General features: G+C 43.8%; 1 protein-coding gene across 1 annotated transcript in view; it reads left to right on the forward strand.

Moving 5' to 3' along the window:
- The window catches only part of LOC124004788 (ubiquitin-associated and SH3 domain-containing protein B-like), a 39,147-nt gene that overhangs the window by 12,538 nt on the left and 13,379 nt on the right, over window positions 1–13,230 (forward strand). Inside the window, exons 2-7 of the mRNA XM_046313584.1 lie at window positions 5,601–5,654; window positions 6,275–6,461; window positions 7,028–7,226; window positions 8,156–8,325; window positions 8,649–8,857; window positions 9,107–9,254. Coding sequence (XP_046169540.1) covers window positions 5,601–5,654; window positions 6,275–6,461; window positions 7,028–7,226; window positions 8,156–8,325; window positions 8,649–8,857; window positions 9,107–9,254 — 967 coding nt within the window. The remainder of the gene's footprint in view (window positions 1–5,600; window positions 5,655–6,274; window positions 6,462–7,027; window positions 7,227–8,155; window positions 8,326–8,648; window positions 8,858–9,106; window positions 9,255–13,230) is intronic.

Raw genomic sequence — 13,230 nt, forward strand, 5'->3', positions numbered from 1 at the left:
CACACGATGAGCAATATGTTTGAACATCAAATCGCAATAAAATGACAGTAATGAATTGTAATACACATCGATACGTAAGAATCGCTGTACACATCTTATTGGGAGGTCCGTGGCAATTCCCAGCACTAGTACTGTGTGTGGGTTTCCATGGGTATAGAAATACACTAGAACAGATCATGATCAGCATGGACTGAGAGAAACTGACTTCCCATGTCGCTCAATACACTGTAGCAGAGGATGTATTTCTATGCTATTTGAACAGTTATTATTGCACTACTCTCGGCACCCACAACCAAGCCACTAGATGTTTAAGACTGTCACGAGAGATTTTTATCTACAGTGCATTCGAAACGTATTCAGGCTCCTTGACTTGTTCCACATTTTGTTACAGCCTTATTCTAAAATGGATTCCATTGTTGTTTTACTCATCAATCTACACACAATACCCCATAATAACAAAGCAAATACAGGTTTGAGAATTTTTTTGTAAAGAATTGTATGAAATATCTCATTTACATAAGTTGTCAGACAATTTACTCAGTACTTTGTTGATGCACCTTTGGCAGCAATTACAGCCTTGAGTCTTCTTGGGTATGACACTACAAGCTTGGCACACCTGTATTTGGGGAGTTTCTCCCATTCTTCTCTGCAGATCCTCTCAAGCTCTGTCAGGTTGGATGGGGAGCGTTGCTGCACAGCTATTTTCAGGTCTCTCCAGAGATGTTCGATCAGGTTCAAGTCTGGGCTCTGGCTGGGACACTCAAGGACATCCAGAGACTTGTTCCGAAGCCACTCCTGCGTTGTCTTAGCTGTGTGTTTAGGGTTGTTGTCCTGTTGGAAGGGGAACCTTTGCCCAAGTCTGAGGTCTTGAGCGCTCTGGAGCAGAATCTTGCTGTACTTTGCTCTGTTAATCTTTCCCTTGATCCTGACTAGTCTCCCTGTCCCTGCTGCTGAAAAACATCCCCACACCATGATGCTGCCACCACCATGCTTCACCGTAGGGATGGTGGCAGGTTTCCTCCAGACATGAAGCTTGGCATTCAGGCCAAAGAGTTCAATCTTGGTTTCATCAGACCAGAGAATCATGTTTCTTATGGTCTGAGAGTCCTTTAGGTTCCTTTAGGCAAACTCCAAACAGGCTGTTGTGCCTTTCACTGAGAAGTGGCTCTGTCTGGTCGCTCTACCATAAAGGCGTGATTGGTTGAGTGCTGCAGAGATGATTGTCCTTTAGAAGGTTCTCCCATCTCCACAGAGGAGCTCTGTCAAAGTGACCATTGGGTTCTTGGTCACCTCCCTGACAAAGGCCCTTATCCCCGAATGCTCAGTTTGGCCGGGCAGCCAGCTCTAGGAAGAGTCTTGGTGTTTCCAAACTTCTTCCATTTAAGAGTGATGGAGGCCACTGTGTTCTTGAGGATCTTCAATGCAGTATATATTTTTGGGACCCTTCCACAGATCTGGGCCTCGTCATAATCCTGTCTCGGAGCTCTACGGGCAATTCCTTCAACCTCATGGCTTGGTTTTTGCTCTGACATGCACTGTCAACTGTGGGACCTTATATAGACTAGGTGCCTTACCAAATCATGTCCAATCAATTGGATTTACCACAGTTGGACTCAAATAAAGTTGTAGAAACATCTCAAGGATGATCAATGGAAACAGGATGCAGGAGCTCAATTTCAAGTCTCATAGCAAAGGGTCTGAATACTTATGTAAATAAGGTATTTCTATTTGACATGTTTTATACATTTGCAAAAATGTGTCATTATGGGGTATTGTGTGTAGATTTTTGTATCAATTTTAGAATAAAGGTGTAATGTAACAAAATGGGGAAAATGAGAAGGGGTTTGAATACTTTACGAATGCACTGTATGATCTGAAGAGACTCCTAGAGAATGGTAACTTGGGGTATGGTGAGAAGGGTCTCACGGACGCTCTTCTACATTGATTTCCACCGTACTTTGATCAGTTGCAGACAACATTGTGTGTTTTGAAATGTATATATTTATTTTGTTATTCCTAGATTGGACAAAAATGTAATTATCTCGCAAAACAGAATGTTGTACAGCATCTGTACTTCATCCGTTCTGGAAGAAACTGGATCCCACCGGATCCAAACCTCTCGGTTCCCTTGAACCCAAACTCACAGAGCAAAATGTAGTTGATTACAAGTGCACATGGACGTGTGGGATGGTTGATATCATGTGGTTGTAGGACAGATGTGATAGGTTGGGAAACTGCGAAGCAAGACATGGGTGTGTGGGGGTAATAGTGTAAATGAATACCTCACGATGAAGCTCTTCCATGCTACAGACACACAACAGTCTAATAACCCTTCAAATATAATTCAAATACAGACATAATGATATTCATTTGAAATCCATTTCTAAATTCATCCCAGCCCTGGTAAAACTACTTTACCGCTCAATAAAAAGTATATTCTGGGAACTTTATTTATTGTAGTAGCCCTAGGGGGAAATAAAGTTGAATTGAATTCAAATGAATTCAGGGAGCAGAAAATACAGCAGTTAAGAGTCAGTTTCTACACCATGTTCATACTTGAGGTTTCTCTCATCCTGCTGTGGTGGACAACCACAGCACAGCACAGCACAGCACAGCACAGCACAGCACAGCACAGCACAGCACAGCACAGCACAGCACAGCACAGCACAGCACAGCACAGCACAGCACAGCCTTCAGTGTCTCTGCCAACTTCGCCTACGATGTGTTCACATGTGGCCGGGATCTAGCAGTCACGCTGTTTCTCTCTTCATTCCAGCCGTTCCCGCTGATTGCAAGGCGTATGATCTTCACCTTTTAGATACCGGTGACCGCAGCTTATTTTACACCTCATTCAGATCTGAGAAAGACCGACCACGTTGTCCTCAGCTGATGTACTTCTGAGGCTTTTCCTGACAGAAGCATATGAAGTGTGGATGGGGAAGCACTGCGATACTCTTGGGGGTTTCATTTCAGCGCAGCCCATAGACAGCCGGACAGGGGGAAGGCTCTCGTTACCTCTTTCAGGAGGTCTGTGCAGTTCACAGAGGATCTCTAGAACGGAGAGCAAGCCACAAGTCAAAAGCAGCTGGCTGTCTTATCCATTGCGGTCGGAACTATTCTGAGCTGAATGTAGCTGAACTCATACAACTGTGGCTTTTGTATGTATGATTGTGTTGTGCACCTAACATATTCAGTTAGAGTGATGAGATCGCTACACCTCTCTGATTCACACTTGGTACATAGGCCACATTTAGCTCCAACTCTTGGACAGGGCTTGTCATGTACACAGATGTAGCAGGGGCGGTGTGGAAACGGACACAAAAAATATATATTTATTTGTTCATTTATTTATGCTTTGGCCACAAATACAAGGACAGGATAAGTCAACAAAATGATTGGTGTTAAGAGTTAACAGAATACAGAGATTTCCTCTGGACAGTTACTTTAAAGAAGTACAAGTAGTAAACGAACCCACTGGAGTGGGAATTCTGCTGATAGGCAAGATGAATATAACAATGGCAGATATTGAGGATGAAGAGAAGGAGGAACGAGCGACCAGGGACTGTGTGGGATCCTCAGCGGAAGCACAGCTATGGTTTATTGACTCAAGTTTCTGTTTGCAGATTACATCTGAACAATCTCCCTTTTCAGCTGCGACGTGTTTCTTCCAGATGACCTGGCACCTGGGGGTTCCCTAGGGGCTTCTGCTGGGGAAAGTGGGATGCGGGAGAAGAAGGCAACACATCTCTGGGGCACTCTACCTCTATTGCGTGGAGAATGATGAAATGTTGAAGATACACATGCACACATTGAGTTTGTTGTTCCTATGCATTTGCTCTCCCATACCCTTTTGACACTGTTGCGTCGACCTGTGTGCGGGTACAGAAGTCAGCTGAACTGAAGCAATATTGTGCCATTTGGTGCCAGACCACTTTTTAGTGCCCTGTCCAAACCAGACCCAGATCAGAGCCCTGAGACGCTCTGCATCCCTCCCGTTAGTCAGAAATGTACATAAACATTTACATTGGAGAGGGTCTCTGCACCACCTGGTCTCACTACTAGTGTCCACCAGGTCTCGGAACTAGGTCCTCTCTTGTTCTCCACCACTGCGGGTGCCATGGAGATTATAGTCCCCAGAGTGGAAAATTGCATTAGCAATTTCCACTTTTTTCCCCCCCTTCCCTTGAGTAGTCTCTAATTAGATTCTGAGGGTCTAATAAGAATAATTGAATCAGCATGCTCCCTCCACTGCTTGTTAACCAGGCCTCCAGGTGCTGCCGGATTTAGGAAGCTGTCTCACAACGCAGTAGTAGAGGTAGTCATTTTGTCACATACTGTGCAGTCTGCCATTTTGGGGAGTGACTGAGCACGTGTGTCTATTTTCGTAGATGAATTGATTTTGACATTTGAAATGTCTGAGTGGAAATTATGTGACGTGGGTTGTTCATTTCATCTCCTCCACTCTTTCTTATTAAAACGGTATGATTAGCTTAGCATAACTGTCCACTATATCAGACTGAACTGTTTAGGCCGTCATTGGAAATAAGAATTTGTTCTTAACTAACTTACCTAGTTAAAATAGAAGATAAATATAATAATAATGGCTGAGCTACTCCTGCTAAACCGGACTCTCCATGACTAAAGACACAGCCACCAGGACTGTTGTGAGTCCACTGACTGCAGCCCTGACGGACAGCGCCGATGACCTGGAAGAGGCAGCGGATACCGTCTCTGAGTACATCCGTTTCTGTGAGGATCTCGTTATTCCGAAAAAGGAAGGCAACATCTTCCCCAGTAATAAATCGTGGGTAACTCAGGAATTAAAAGAGCTTCTCAACCCGAAAAAGTGAGTGTTTAAATCAGGTGGCAGTAACAAGGACAGGACAAATATTCAGAGGCAACTCAAAAGCAAAATGAAAGAGTGCAAGGCAGAACAAAAAAAAATAGAAAACGTTTTCAAGGACAAGGACAAGGACAAGGACATGGTCCTGACGGCGTCAGGAACAAGGCACTTCAGACACGCGCAGACCAGCTCGCATTACCGTTCTAGAAGTTGTTCCAGCTGTCACTGAACAGTGGGATAATTCCAAACTCTTGGAAGAAGTGACTGATTTTCCCAATACCTAAAAACAACAGGCCAAACCAATTGGCACACCTCGCCTCCAGGGGTGTTGATGATGCGTTACTGGACATGCTGAACAATATCGACCAACATTTCGAAGAATGCATTTGTGTCTCCCAAATGGCGCCCTTTTCCCTATATTGTGCGCTACTTTTGATGGGTTCCAATAGGCACTAGGGTGCCATTTGGGATGTAGCTTTTGTCACTTATCTGAGACAAATAGGGAACAGAGATGGTCAAATAGGGAACAGAGATGGTCAACTCTGACCTTGTCCCTCTCGGTATGGCTATAAAGAGAAGTGAGATTCACCATATGTAGGCTATATATGCCTTCACCATACAACATCTCATTAAATAGTTTAGTAACAATGTTACAATATACCATAAGTGGATGCAAATAAGGAGACTGCATACAAGCATTGGAAATAAAACCTTCAAAGGGAAGCATTGTAGCCATCACTGTTTTCCATCTTTGCAGATTGAAGGCACTTGTATCAACAGGAGGCAGGAATGTACAGGCAGCATGTGACTGGTGAGTTCTAACACACACATACATACACTCCCAGAGATGACCCATGTTGAACTGTGATAAAGTTATGGTAAGTGTGATGCTGCCCTCTGCTGTACTGCGTATGTGTGTACTCTTACTATTTAGCCAGGTGTGAATGACTATAATTCTTTCAAGGCTCACTGCAGTCAAAAACTATGTTCTTGTGTTTTATATATATTTCCACACTATGAGGTTGAAATGATACTGTGAAATTGTGAAGGTTATGATAATGCCCTTTTAGTGTAGGAGCTGTTTGAAAAGACGGCCTGAAATGTCTGCTTGTTTTTTCTGCTTGACATCCCCAGGTGGTAAATCTGTTAATAGACCAATAAGAAAGAGAGTTCCAAACCTTCCGCTACCTACTCAGACCACTCCCAGACAGTCCTAGCTAAATCCTTGCTTGGCTCTTTCCTAAGAAGCAATTTTCTGCTTTACTTTTGACAATTTTAATTGAAAACAATCACAGTAAGGTACTTAATTGTTACCCAGAAATGATTTTATATTGAGATAAAAACAGCTACATTGGAGCCCACCCACCCCCACCCATCTTCTACCTCAGTCATTGTTAAGCCTCCTCCTCCTCTTCTCCTGCTCTTCCTCAGGCTGTTCTCCCATGTGGATGACCCCTTCCTGGATGACCCGTTGCCCAGAGAGTACGTCCTGTACCTGCGCCCCAGCGGACCCCTGCAGAATCAGCTCCATCACTTCTGGCAGCAATCCCGAGTCTCCTGCGGAAAGAACAAGGCCCACAACATCTTCCCCCACATCACACTCTGCCAGTTCTTCATGGTGAGCCCAGGGCCTCACGGTCATACATCAACACATGGATGCTCCTCTAATTCAGCTCACCATGAAGTATTATGATTCTGTTACTTAACATTGACGTATGACTCTTTATTTTTATTTATAACATTTTAATTGAACCTACACTCACAAAGGTGTTCTTTGGCTGTTCCAATAGGAGAACCCTTTAAAAAACACTAATTGGTTCCAAGTAGAACCCTTTTGAGTTCCATGTAGAAAAATAGTTCTAACTGTAACCAACAAAGTTTCTACCTGTAACTGAAAAGGGTTCTCCTATGGGGACTGTGAAGAACCCTTTTGTAACCCTTTTTTCTAAGTGTGTATTTACCCAGGAAGTCCCATTGAGGTCAAGAGACTGTATCATCTGTCTAGTACGGGCCAGTTTCCCAGACACAGTCCCAGTCCCGGACTAAAACGTGCTTTTAATGGCAATTCTCAATTGAGCAGACTTCTAAATCCAGGACTAGACTGTCTATGTTTGGAGAACTGGCACTATTGTTGATGTAAGACTAAGTGTTTGTGTGGTACTCAGACTCTACCCTGACCCCCAGTGTGCAGACAACAAGGTGGACGCCCTGTTGGAGGCCCTGCAGGCCACGGTGGACCAATGGAGGGGTCGTTTCCCTAGCCCCCTGCCCCTGGAGCTCTACACCTCCTTCAACTTCATAGGACTCTTTGTTGAGGAGCAGATCGCAGAGGTCCTCAAGCAGTTTGCTGCCGACTTTGCTTCCGAGGCTGCCAGAAAAGCTGGTAGGGACTCTCTCTGCCTGTGACACCTGGACACACACCCAATCTCCAGAATGCATGCACTCAGCTCTCCAGAATATTCTCCGCTGTCTCCTGCCAATTGTTGCACATTCATTGTTTCATTGTGTGAATTGTTGGCCCTTTGATTGTTTATTTTTTATCAATCAACATTACATATGTAACCAGTGGGCCTGGTAAATGTAGCATTAATCTCCTTCATTTGGTTACAGACATTTCTGTTCTGTTGGTTTATTTCATAACCATCATTTAGGAGTTTTGTCAATTTTTTCATTGACTTTTGTTTGGTGTGCTCCATGTGAACAATGAGCATGTGTGTGGTTTCTCTGGTCTGATAACGTTGAGGGCGAGCACACGCCTGAGCACGCAACCTGCTGAGTTGATACAATGTTGCACTTCCCTAAGGATAGCTCAAGACAGATAGAAAGTGAGGCAGATAGGTGGAGTAGAGATTTTCTACTGTTTTTATTTGTTGCCTTTAGGCCTATATTACTTAGTTGAAAGTGGAAGGTATGGCCTATAGTTCCATGGCACGCAGAAATGGTAGGATAAATTGTAAGCTTCGCCAAAATAAAAAACTCATGAGCTGCCTACAATCTTAGAAAAAAGGGTTCCAAAAGAGGTGAACCCTTTTTGGTTCCTGGTAGAACCCTTTTGAGTTCCATGTTAGGACCCTCTGTGGAAAGGGTTCTACATTGAACCCAAATGGGGTTCTACCTGGAACCAAAAAAGGGTTATTCAAAGGGTTCTCCTATAGGGACAGCCTTCAGTACCCTTTTGGGTACCTTTTTTTCTAAGAGTGTACGGTCTTGATCATAACACCCATTAAGAAAATGTGTGTGCGCGCAAGCACACAGGTGACTTTCTTCATATTATTTACCTTTATTCACTCGTTCCTCCTCTCTCTGTCTCAGATGTCCATTTAGAGCCCCATAAGAAGCAGCTCCATGTGACGTTAGCCTACCACTTCCCCACCAGTCACCTGACCTCCCTGGAAAAGCTGGCTAAGGGAATCGAGGTGAAGCTAGGCTGTGATTGGCTGGCTGTCCTTTTTTCCCGGGACATACGGTTTGCCAATCATGAGGTAATAATAACCACCTTGTTTTCTGACGCAAACCCTGTCCACCTTCATTTCACATCCAATACTACTCTTGTACTTTCTACTAATCAATACCATGACATGGACCTTGTACATTTTACAATACAAGCTCATGAGGCATGTATAATAAGTTATATTCTTCAAGAATGGGAATATACAGTATAATTAATTTAGAAAGGACTGTAAATATCAGAGTGACCCTTTACAGGCTTGCTCATTTACACCTATAGCCTTGCATTGTACTGTATTCTGGTGCTAGATACGGCATGGGTGTTCTCAAGCTGTGTCCTTCCTTCCCCCTGTTGCAGACGCTGCGCGTGATGTATCCCTACACCCCTCAGAATGAGGACGAGCTGGAGCTGGTCCCGGGCGACTTTGTCTTCATGTCTCCCTTGGAGCAGAACAACACTAGCGAGGGCTGGGTCTACGGGTCCTCCCTGGCCACGGGGCTGTCCGGCCTATTGCCTGAAAACTACGTCAGCCGGGCAGACGAGTGTGACACCTGGGTCTTCCACGGGTGAGCCCTCAGAATGTGCTGTGCCAGTTTGAGAATGTATTATTTTCACCAGCTCCTTACTTACAGCGCTCGGTCCACAACATGGGGGCTGGGGTCAATTCCATTTCAATTCATTCAATCCCGAAGGAACTGTAGAAGAGAGTGGAGAGTTCTGCTCAGTAGTCAGTAGTGATGAATGAGTACTAGTGAGTATGTGTGTCCTCTAACCTGTCCTCTACTCTTGTCATCTGTGTCCTCTACCCTGTGCAGATCACACTCCTTCTTCAGTTGCTCTGCCCCCTCAGACAAAGTGAGCAGGGAAAGGGGCCTATTCGATGGGCTGCTGGACAGCCGTCTCCTCGACAACACAAGCCCTGGGGACACACCCACCCTGAGCCTCATCTGTCATCCCATGCAGGTACTGGACAGAAGGAAGTCTCTTTAACTAAACCATACATTTGTGATTTTTAGGGCCAGGAGCTTTTCCTGACCAGGATAACTAGTGCCTAGCATTTAATCTTGAAAAAGGATTATTCTTATTCTTGAAGAATGACTTCAATTCAGGGTTGGATTAAAATTAAAACGAATCATGAAAAAACTATTTTAGTAAACTGAAATAAAATAATTAACAAACTAAAACTACATGGAAAATATTATCTTTGACTCCAAAACAAACTCAAATATAATAAAAACAATCATGAATTATGTTCAGTTTTAGTTTGTACGTTTTTTTCTCACAATACATTTTTTAAATAAAAAACAAATATAAAATGACAAAACTATAATACCCTTGCTTCATTAGCAAAGCTGTTTTTCTGGTGTAAATCAAATCAAATGTATTTATATTGCCCTTCGTACATCAACTGATATCACAAAGTGCTGTACAGAAACCCAGCCTAAAACCCCAAACAGCAAGCAATGCAGGTGTTGAAGCACGATGGCTCGGAAAAACTCCCTGGAAAGGCCAAAACCTAGGATTAACCTAGAGAGGAACCAAGCTATGAGGGGTGGCCAGTCCTCTTCTGGCTGTGCAGGGTGGCGATTATAACAGAACATGGCCAAGATGTTCAAATGTTCATAAATGACCAGCATGGTCAAATAATAGGTCTGGGACAGGTAGCATGTCCGGTGAACAGGTCAGGATTCCATAGCCACAGGCAGAACAGTTGAAACTGGAGCAGCAGCACGGCCAGGTGGACTGGGGACAGCAAGGAGTCATCATGCCAGGTAGTCCTGAGGCATGGTCCTAGGGCTCAGGTCCTCCGAAAGAGAGAATTAGAGAGAGCATACTTAAATACACACAGGACACCAGATAAGACAGGAGAAGTACTCCAGATATAACAAACTGACCCTAGCCCCCGACACATAAACTACTGCAGCATAAATACTGGAGGCTGAGACAGGAGGGGTCAGGAGACACTGTGGCCCCATCCGATGATACCCCTGGACAGGGCCAAACAGGAAGGATATAACCCCACCCACTTTGCCAAAGCACAGCCCTCACACCACGAGAGGGATATCTTCAACCACCAACTTACCATCCTGAGACAAGGCTCCGCCACGGCACTACCCAAGGGGGGGGGGGTCGCCAACCCAGACAGGAAGATCACATCAGTGACTCAACTCACTCAAGTGACGCACCCTCCTAGGGACGGCATGAAAGAGCACCAGTAAGCCAGTGACTCAGCCCCTGTAATAGGGTTAGAGGCAGAGAATCCCAGTGGAAAGAGGGGAACCGGCCAGGCAGAGACAGTAAGAGCGGTTCGTTGCTCCAGAGCCTTTCCGTTCACCTTCACACTCCTGGGCCAGACTACACTCAATCATATGACCCACTGAGGAGATGAGTCTTCACTAAAGACTTAAAGGTTGAGACCGTGTTTGCATCTCTCACATGGGTAGGCAGACCATTCCATAACAATGTAGCTCTATAGGAGAAAGCCCTGCCTCCAGCTGTTTGCTTAGAAATTCTAGGGACAATTAGGAGGCCTGCGTCTTGTGGCCGTAGCGTACATGAAGGTATGTACGGCAGGACCAAATCAGAGAGATAGGTAGGAGCAAGCCCATGTAATGCTTTGTAGGTTAGCAGTAAAACCTTGAAATCAGCCCTTGCCTTGACAGGAAGCAAGTGTAGGTAGGCTAGCACTGGAGTAATGTGATACATTTTTTTGGTTCTAGTAAGGATTCTAGCATCCGTATTTAGCACTATCTGAAGATTATTTAGTGCTTTGTCTGGGTAGCTGGAAGGTAGAGCATTGCAGTAGTCTAACCTAGAAGTAACAAAAGCATGGATTAATTTTTCTGCATAATTTTTGGATAGAAAGTTTCTGATTTTTGCAATGTTACGTAGATGGAAAAAAGCTGTCCCTGAAACAGTCTTGATATGTTCGTCAAAAGAGAGAGATCAGGGTTCAGAGTAACGCCGAGGTCCTTCACAGTTTTATTTGAGACGACTGTACAACCATTAAGATTAGTTGTCAGATTCAACAGAAGATCTCTTTGTTTCTTGGGACCTAGAACAAGCATCTCTGTTTTGTCTGAGTTTAAAAGTAGAAAGTTTGCCGCTATCCACTTCCTTATGTCTGAAACAGAGGCTTGTAGCGAGGGCAATTTTGGGGCTTCACCAAGTTTCATTGAAATGTACAGCTGTGTATCATCCGCATAGCAGTGAAAGTTAACATTATGTTTTCGAATGACATCCCCAAGAGTTAAAATATATAGTGAAAACAATAGGAGGAACACCGAAATTTACAGCTGATTTGTCAGAGGACAAACCATTCACAGAGACAAACTGATATCTTTTGGACAGATAAGATCTAAACCAGGCCAGAACTTGTCCATGTAGACCAATTTGCGTTTCCAATCTCTCCAAAAGAATGTGGTGATCGATGGTATCAAAAGCAGCACTAAGGTCTAGGAGCACGATGATAGATGCAGAGCCTCGGTCTGATGCCATTAAAAGGTCATTTACCACCTTCACAAGTGCAGTCTCAGTGCTATGATGAGGTCTAAAACCAGACTGAAGCATTTTGTATACATTGTTTGTCTTCAGGAAGGCAGTGAGTTGCTGCGCAACAGCCTTTTCTAAAAATTTTGAGAGATTCGATAGTTTTTTATATTTTCTGGGTCAAGGTTTGGCTTTTTCAAGAGAGGCTTTATTACTGCCACTTTTAGTAAGTTTGGTACACATCCGGTGGATAGAGAGCCGTTTATTATGTTCAACATAGGAGGGCCAAGCACAGAAAGCAGCTCTTTCAGTAGTTTAGTTGGAAGGGGGTCCAGTATGCAGCTTGAAGGTTTAGAGGCCATGATTATTTTCATCATTGTGTCAAGAGATACAGTACTAAAAAACTTGAGTGTCTCTCTTGATCCTAGGTCCTGGCAGAGTTGTGCAGACTCAGGACAACTGAGCTTTGAAGGAATACGCAGATTTAAAGAAGAGTCCGTAATTTGCTTTCTAATAATCATGATATTTTCCTTGAAAGAAGTTCATGAATTTATTACTGCTGAAGTGAAAGCCATCTTCACTTGGGGAATGCTGCTTTTTAGTTAGCTTTGCGACAGTATCAAAAAGAAATTTCAAATTGTTCTTATTTTCCTCAATTAAGTTGGAAAAATAGGATGATCGAGCAGCAGTAAGGGCTCTTTGATACTGCACGGTACTGTCCTTCCAAGCTAGTCTGAAGACTTCCAGTTTGGTGTGGCGCCATTTCCGTTCCAATTTTCTGGAAGCTTGCTTCAGAGCTCTGGTATTTTCTGTATACCAGGGAGCTAGTTTCTTATGAGAAATGTTTTTAGTTTTTAGGGGTGCAACTGCATCTAGGGTATTAGGCAAGGTTAAATTGAGTTCCTCAGTTAGGTGGTTAACTGATTTTTGTCTTCTGACGTCCTTGGGTAGGCAGAGGGAGTCTGGAAGGGCATCAAGGAATCTTGGTGTACTGATCAATTCTCGAAAATGTTGGGAAATGTTATGGATTTCAGTCCTGTCGTGGAAATTTCCTCTATTTACCAAATCATGGGAGCAAACCACACACAAACGTCAGAGTTAGTTATAAAAGTCCATCTTTAATTATATGAGCTCTATCAAAATCCTGTGACTCTCAGATAAATTCAGTGTCTTCCAGTGAATTCTCTGAGAGCCCCCTTACAATCTAACTGAGTTCCTTTAATAGCAAAGAAACACATAGTCAGACAGCATAGACATAATTCATCGTTCAGCTTTGTCTCCTATCCCAAACCCCAGAACCATAAACCAAATCCTCCATATCAACAGGCATACAGTGCCTTGCGAAAGTATTCGGCCCCCTTGAACTTTGCGACCTTTTGCCACATTTCAGGCTTCAAACATAAAGATATAAAACCATATTTTTTTGTGAAGAATCAACAACAAGTGGGAC

The sequence above is a fragment of the Oncorhynchus gorbuscha genome, linkage group LG19, assembly GCF_021184085.1.
Source record: "Oncorhynchus gorbuscha isolate QuinsamMale2020 ecotype Even-year linkage group LG19, OgorEven_v1.0, whole genome shotgun sequence".
Lineage (NCBI taxonomy): Eukaryota > Metazoa > Chordata > Actinopteri > Salmoniformes > Salmonidae > Oncorhynchus > Oncorhynchus gorbuscha.